The 7,566-nt window shown below is 48.9% G+C and overlaps 4 protein-coding genes across 4 annotated transcripts; 2 read left to right on the top strand and 2 right to left on the bottom strand.

Moving 5' to 3' along the window:
* Positions 1–50: 50 nt before the first annotated feature.
* On the bottom strand, positions 51–387 carry PENARI_c144G10692 (uncharacterized protein; the record flags this gene model as incomplete). Its single annotated transcript, XM_022638008.1, has 2 exons — positions 51–268; positions 315–387. Coding segments are annotated over 2 exons (291 nt in total), but the record flags the coding sequence as incomplete, so codon positions are not given.
* A 1,584-nt stretch (positions 388–1,971) lies between these two features.
* Positions 1,972–2,440, top strand: PENARI_c144G12042 (uncharacterized protein; the record flags this gene model as incomplete). Its single annotated transcript, XM_022638009.1, has 2 exons — positions 1,972–2,187; positions 2,255–2,440. The coding sequence occupies 2 exons, from the start codon at positions 1,972–1,974 to the stop codon at positions 2,438–2,440; spliced, it is 402 nt and encodes a 133-aa protein (XP_022482137.1).
* A 1,476-nt stretch (positions 2,441–3,916) lies between these two features.
* PENARI_c144G05285 (sugar porter family MFS transporter) lies at positions 3,917–5,682 on the top strand (the record flags this gene model as incomplete). The annotated part of the gene is made up of 5 exons (XM_022638007.1): positions 3,917–4,307; positions 4,361–4,495; positions 4,555–4,604; positions 4,666–5,110; positions 5,267–5,682. 5 exons carry the CDS (start codon positions 3,917–3,919, stop codon positions 5,680–5,682), a joined length of 1,437 nt encoding a protein of 478 aa, XP_022482135.1.
* Positions 5,683–6,473: 791 nt separating this feature from the next.
* PENARI_c144G03938 (uncharacterized protein) lies at positions 6,474–6,920 on the bottom strand (the record flags this gene model as incomplete). The annotated part of the gene is made up of 1 exon (XM_022638006.1): positions 6,474–6,920. A coding segment is annotated over one exon (447 nt), but the record flags the coding sequence as incomplete, so codon positions are not given.
* Between the last annotated feature and the right edge of the window lie 646 nt (positions 6,921–7,566).

Genomic DNA, 7,566 nt, shown 5'->3' with positions numbered 1-7,566 from the left:
TGCTCCGTCAGAAGGGCTATACAAATGGAGACATCTAGCAACGGGCTCACCTCCTTTGGAAAGCCGCATGTATTGGAATGCGGATTGACAGCCTCGAGTGAGGAACCGAGCTCCTTCAATATTTTCTGGTAAAGGTTTATCGTGGCACTACTTAGATTTGATTTGAGCAAAGCGGCATTCGTGTTCGTGACAGACCAAGCGTATCCATCTTCGGGCCGCGGTTGAAGACGGACTCGTTCGGGAGGGACGACGAGGTGAAGTCGGTTAACTAGGCATATCAGCTTGTGTGGGCAGCAGAAGGGGTTGGTAAATACATATATGAGCCGCTAAGGCTTCTCGACATTGTTTTCTCAGTTGGAAGCGTTTTTGGTTGCTGCTTTTAGACATTGTAGTGTACTTTGGTCATTCAAAGAATTCCGGGAAAATTTCCGTGGGATTATATAAAATAATGAAAAAAAAAAAGCGCTTGCACTAGATAGCAAGTTAATGTAGGATCGATGATTCGTTCTTTGCCCAGGTAGAAAGTGGTGCCCATGGGTAGGGGTGCCCCACTTTCGGAGTGTGGATTTTCATTGGATGAAATACATCTTGTGATGAATTCAGCGTTGAGAATCAGTTGAAAGTCCCGTAAAGCTTTCACTCCCCGAGTATAGTGCTGGATGCGTGAGTGGCGCGCAAATACTGCGACCCTCAATTTATGCGTGAAATACCTTCAATTATAACATCTTGTTGGCAAAACACAGGAATCTGTTTGGTAGGGCCCACGATGCTGCGAATTTCTGCCTTTCGATATGGGCTGTGGAAGATGGAATGACTTAATAGAGGGTCAAAAAAATGATGCATTGAGCAGAGGGTTAGGCTCGATTGCATATTCCACGGGGATTTCACTGCGTCTAGAAAACATGTAAAAGGGGTCAAGTCAAGCCACCTGAATGTCCCATTCGGCACACGACCGTTCTAATAGAAATGGCCCCAACAATTCGCCGGTCTCCCCGTCCAAGACTAGCGACCTATTGCGACATGGTGCAACTACAGTGTGACTCCTCCAAGCCTCCACTCTCAAGGGTGACCACTCGCCATGGTACTTATGCCGGTCGCAACACTCGCACGGACTCGCCGAGCTTGACATCCTCGCGAGAAAAGGCAATGCGAACGAGCGTTCGTTGTCGATATCATGTTCCACCTGTCTCGCTACTTCCACGGTCGTCTGGCAGGTTCCCAAGAAAAGGCAACAACAAGAACACGCGCAAGAAACGAGCAGTTTCTGAGCGAGAGGCAACACGACTGGATTGGATGCGACGACTTCGCCCTAAGCCCCATAGACGTTTCTAGGTCGGATAATTACTGGGGGCGCGTATGAAGCTCTGCTGCCTGGCTGTGCGACCAATCATAGGCCGTCTTCTGGTGGCTCTGGGTGCTCAAGAACGCAAACTGTGAGGATCGAACCGGCGCGCTCAAAGGTCGTGCAATCCGGGCTCATAACCAGTTGATTTCCCAGCTAGACTAAAATACGAATCCGCACCCAGCCTAGTGGGATATGGTTTATAATCCAACTTAGCGAGAGGTCGGGGTAAATGAAATCTACTACTACTACTACTACTACTACTACTACTACTACTACTACTGTATAGGGCATACGCTCTCCAGCGACTTCATCCAGTAACATTTTCGGGAAGCCAGGATTCAGCATGCGCTCCGTACACGACTTTCTTCACAATAAAACTCACAGCCTAGTTGCTGGTGTTACTGTTTACAGCGAGAAGGATGCGGAGGGAATGATGGGCTTGGCTCGGCTGATGGAGTTGTTCGATGTCATCGACGAATATATCATTAATTGCTGTGGAAGCTACCGAGGTCAAAGGACTGTCGATATGACTGCCTAGAAAGGATCAGCCAAGTTTAGAGATTCAAGGGATATGACTGGTTTGAGACAGACAAGGAGACCGAGGCGATAGCAATGCTATTCTAGCCATGGGGCTGCGTGAGACACAAGCGGCAGACGTATTCATCACTCAGCGATGGATCCAGAACCGTGTTTGGCTTCTTTGCGTATATCATGGCTTCCTGCGATCATATTCCGAGCGACCCGATTTGACTTTCGGTTACTCTGTGTTCATCGCCAAGTCAACGCTTCAACTTCGCCGATCATTGAAACTGAGCTCAATGGAAGCCCACGGAATTGAATTTGTATGTTTATTGTCATCTCACTTTCCTTCAACCATACGCTTGACATCTCGCTAACAAATTCACATAGTCCGAGAAGCTATATAATACTGCCGTCAGTGCAACCGATATCCTCTGTAATATCATTTCACCCTATGGAACCGGAATGGCACCACTGGCCAAATTTACCGACTCGATACCCACAACCCAGTTTAAAGCCCACTTGCACTCGTTACAGATTCCGAGCAGCAAGATAGCAACGTGGGCAACACAATGATGGCTGAAATATCTTGGATATATGTATTTATACATGCAAATATCGACCCGTAAAATGTGCACAGAAAGCAATTGCCTTGTATAATTTGCACAGCCCTCTTAAGCCTCCTCTTCAGTTCCAGTACTAATGTAAGAGGTGACGGTAACACTGACTTCCCAAATCGGGTTGTGTCCCCCAATCACGAGGTTGGGGCTGGTACGTGGATTCCCGGCAGGCCCGGGTGGCGTCCACGGCGGGAGTGCCATGGCGGGACATTTTCTCGGGATTGGGAAGCGAGTCCTTGGCTGGCCGGTAACTCCATCGACGGGCTGCCGGTGAACAGGCCGGGCCACGCCAACTCGGAGTAGCGTCCTCCGTGGTCGTCCATCGTCAAGGATTCGCCGAGAGAAACAAAACCATCCAAGGAGTTCCCTCAAGTCTTGAGACAGTTGAAAAGTACCGGGGCCAGGTTCTTCTGCTCCACACGTAACTTAAGGTGGCTGTCTCCGCACTCCCCGTCCCTGGTGGGCACGGAATACCCCGATAATTCACCGAGGAGCATGACAATCAACTCAGCTCATAGAAAACATGCCATCCAACCGCAGGTACAGCTCCCCATTGTACAATTTGCTATCATTGTTATCGTAGTGCCGTATACTGGGACTTCCATTGCGAACTTTCACGGTAATTCTGGATCAGCGGATTGCCAAGATCGTGATGTCCTGGTTCTGGCGTTTCTCAAGTTTGGTTGGTACATGTAAACCAAGCCATGCCCTCGCCAAGACTAAAGCAGGCTGGCCAAGAAACTTCGCGGGGCCTGGAAACTCTCCCCGTGTGTGTGGGGATCTCTCCACGGGGAAGCGTCGCGGCCCGTACAGACGTCCATTGGTTTCGAACGTATCGCAACTGAATGATGCAAGAAATTGGTTGCAGTTGGTTTATTTGCGAAATGCACCGCATCATGGGGCGTCGAAATAGATGCATTAAGTGGCGCATTAAGGTTCTGAGATATCATCAAGTAGATTTAGTGTTCAACACTTGCCATCTACTTCCTTTGGCCCCAAATTGATTTTGTGCCCAGAGCAGGCTCCACACAATTTCCCTGGTTGCTTTGAAAAGCCTGGATGGCAGGGGCAAGGGCCATTAGAGGGGCCCTTGCACGATTGCCACGCTCCCGAAGAATACACCAATTTGCCCTTTTGCTTTTTCTCTTGGAAGGTTTGGAGTGCGTCATTCAACCCCACACGGACCGTCTTGGTGACCAGGTCGACTCTGCGCAATTCACGAATCAGGGCTTGGATTGCGTCTCAGGTAATATCTCCCGCCAAGTCTATATTTTCATTGTTAGCAGGTTAGCACGGCCGGCCCCTAAGTACTTTAGGACTGTTATCCCTCTGCGCCTACTGTCGCATTCGTCAATATCTTATCGCACTTGGGTAATCTCTCTCCCTTCTTTGTTCAACAATTTTAAATTGGATAACTCATTAAGCGACGGTGATGTTATTCAAACGTCCCCCTAATGAAAAGGGAGCCGCATGGCCAGCCATCTTGGTAGGCTTGTTCGCGTCCTTTGGCGGCATTCTCTATGGATACGATACCGGGACCATCGCGGGTATCCAGACTATGCCCTACTGGCTCGATGAATTCAATCATCCTAACGAAGGCCGCATCTCCCTAATTGTTTCTATTTTGTCGGTTGGAACGTTCGTTGGCGCACTCGCGGCGGGGATTATCGCAGACATTACCGGCAGAAGATGGGGAATCATCATCTCAGTCATGCTGCCTTTTAATCTCGGTGTGGCTCTTCAAACTGCTGCTACAGCGCAACCTCTGTTCATTGCTGGTCGCTTTTTCGCCGGTCTCGGAGTCGGTTTAGTTTCCGCCCAAGGTGTGTTAAGTCGGCGAAACCCAGCTTAGGTATCCGTTGCTGATTGCTTATAGTTCCCATGTACCAATCCGAAACTCTACCCAAATGGATCAGAGGCGCAGTTGTGGGATGCTACCAGCTCTGCATCACAATCGGCCTTTTCTTGGCCGCTATTGTGAACTGGGCAACCCAACACCGGAACGACAGCGGTATCTGCTCATGCATGTTCGGGCTGATAAATGATCAAAGAAGACTAACTCGATCGCAGGAAGCTATCGCATCCCGCTTGCCATTCAATTCGCATGGTCAATAATTCTGGTGAGCTTTTCCCTCTTGGCAAACTGCAATTCGAATGAATCCATAACTGACTTGGGAAAAGGCTGGAGGCCTGCTCTTTCTCCCAGAGACCCCTCGCTTTCTGATCAAAAAAGGCGATGAAGCCGAAGCCCTGAAATCGTTGGTTTTCCTTCGTCGCTTGAATCCCGATGATCCAGATATTATCTCCGAGCTCGCAGAGTTGAAGAGCAACTGGGAGTATGAACAGTCCCTTGGCTCTGCTTCGTACATTGAATGCTTCAAGGGTACTACTGGTAAACGCACCATTACTGGAATTATACTCCAATCGCTCCAGCAACTGGTTGGTATCAATTTCATCATCTATTATGGTACGAGTTACTTCGCCAAGAACGTTGAAGGCCTGCCCGACTCTTTCATCTTGCAGGTGATCGTGAACTGTGTCAATGTAGTCATGACGCTTCCAGGCCTTTGGGCAATTGACCATTTCGGACGCCGCCCAGTTCTTCTGATCGGGGCCATTGGGATGGGTATCTCCCAATACATCGTTTCGGCTTGCGGCGCCGCAACTCCGATCTCGAATTTCACTTCACAATGCGCCCAGTTCGCTTTTATTTGCATATACGTCTCGTTTTTCGGTAAAGTGAACACGATAATGAGCTAGGGCCTTGCTAACATCCGCAAAGCATCCACATTTGGCCCTTGCGCTTGGGTTGTCACGGGGGAAATTTTCTCGCTTCAGACGCGTGCCAAAGGTCTTTCTATGACCACTGCTGCGAACTGGTTCTTCAATTGGCTTCTTTCTTTCATCACTCCATATCTCACAGGAGCACTCAGCCCAACCCAGTCCAATGTATTCTGGATCTGGGGCAGCTTCTGCTGGATCGCATTCGTGTTCGTATACACCATGATTTATGAGACCAAGGGGTTGGCCCTTGAGCAGGTTAATGAGCTCTACGAAAATGAACCGAGGGCTTGGAAGAGCCCTGGTTACCATTCCGAACTCCGGACGCTCTCTGTTTCTGAAGTACACGACAAGAGATTGGCCAATGAAGATACGAAGCATTCAGAGTTGGCTCTGGAGGATGTCGAAAAGGCCTGATCAGCCAAACGGCCCCCACAATGGAACTCTTCGAAGACCGTCGCGATCAGGGGAACAATAGATCTCTTTTTCATCAAAGTGTATGGTCCCGAATCTGTTTCTCCTATCGACGGTCTCGGAACTTTCAACAGTGTGATCGAAGTGTTTGTCAACGTCGTATAGGGAGGTTACCGATAACACCTTGGCGGGACAGCATCATGCTTATCAAGTTCTCTCGCCCGTCGTCTGCAGACTATATTCCGTAATAGAGTGTTGCGTGTGTCCCTTTTTATCTTGCTTCCAATAAGACCTATAATTCTTTTCAAGGCCACTTCTTGCCCTTGTGCAAGTGAAAGAACATCATGTATATTAGACACCATGATCAATTAGAGTATTTGTATTGGAATGTGACATTCCTGCCTCGGAAAGAAATCGTTCGTCTTTCTCACAAGTGCCCCTAGGGCGACGCTGCCGGTGGTTGTTACAGAGCCCCCAGTGGCCATCCTAAGACCTGCTACTCTTGCGGGGGCTTCAGCCACATGTTCAACTTTCTCGAGGACGGCTGATTCCCTGGATAAGAGCATTGTTGTCTGGGGCCAATAGTATCAACGATTCCTGAATTGACTACGGAGTGTGCCAATAGCAATTGCAGTGTATTTCTCCGGATGGCTGACGCATCGATCTGCATAAAATTATTAACCGCATGCTAACTATATCACCCAAGTACAGCTGCGGTTGTCTACTCCATTTCAGTTTGCCTCGAGCTTTGGTAAGGAGCGCTTTCACCGAGGAAAAAAATCTTACGAATAGAGTCAAAAGTTATCTGATCCGTCTTGCAAAGTCCTCAGACCTGGCCCTCCCGGCTTTCTCTTCTTCCCCGCGTAGACTACTTTCCGCCGTAGACAATTCACTTCGTTTTGGTAGCTCTTGAGGTCGGCGGTGAAACATTGTTTGGCGTACGGGGAAGGTCGTAGATCGGGTGTATGCTTTTCGACCGCGCTTGCCTTCGTAGTGGTGAGCTTTTCCACTGTTGCATCCAACGCCTCGGCTGAATGTAGCTCCCCTTGTTTTCCCATAAGGCTCAGCACCTCCATTCCAATCTTCTCCCAGTCCACTCGGTCGAAGGCTTTCCTTGGCTTAGCATTGGTGTTACGCTTAGTGTCTAGAATCCATTCTGAGAAGGTAGCCCGGTGATCCGAGCCGTAGTTGTCGTGGTAAAGATGACACTTGAGCAGCAGGTCGAGTCTGTCTGTTACCGTCTGATCGATTGTGGAGTTCCTCCCCAGAGGCCATGGCCATGAAAGAAGTGGATCAATTCGCTAGCGTCTTCGATTAATCTCATTGAATTTTAATAAGACCATTGGCTTTTCTTCCTTGGAAAAGGGGAATTTCCGAACTTTCCCCGGAAACCCCACACCTACAGGGCGTACCGACGGGGCGCACAGACGGGGCACACAAATGGGACATAATATAGACGTTGGATGACAGAGGACCGTACCGAAGATCGTTCAGCAGAATCAATCGGTGTTTGCGGCATTTTACGCCAAATATTGCAGTCAGCGTTGCAGGATTCTGATCGGCAGGTGGGGGTTTACGATGTGCTGCAACTTCTAGCCACAAGCAGCAATACGCCCGAAGCACAACGACGATCTGGTGACGCGAAGGAAATGCTACCATCCTCAAGATAAGTTTGAATTAATTTGAGGAAAAAGTGGTGAATAGTTGTTTTAAGCTGATGTGGAGAGAGTTGCTATGCAACATAAAAATTTTATCATTGTAAATTAAGGCTGGAGAATACAAACACTCCTAATAGCATGCAGGTCCGTGTATGTCCGAATGGTTCGTATAAGTCGACAAGCTGAGCAACGCGGAGAGGGGAGAGGGATCAGGTGGGACCGTATCAGA

The sequence above is a fragment of the Penicillium arizonense genome, assembly GCF_001773325.1.
Source record: "Penicillium arizonense strain CBS 141311 chromosome Unknown PENARI_contig144, whole genome shotgun sequence".
In the NCBI taxonomy this organism is placed as follows: Eukaryota; Fungi; Ascomycota; class Eurotiomycetes; order Eurotiales; family Aspergillaceae; genus Penicillium; species Penicillium arizonense.
This window is presented reverse-complemented; position numbering and strand designations above follow the sequence as displayed.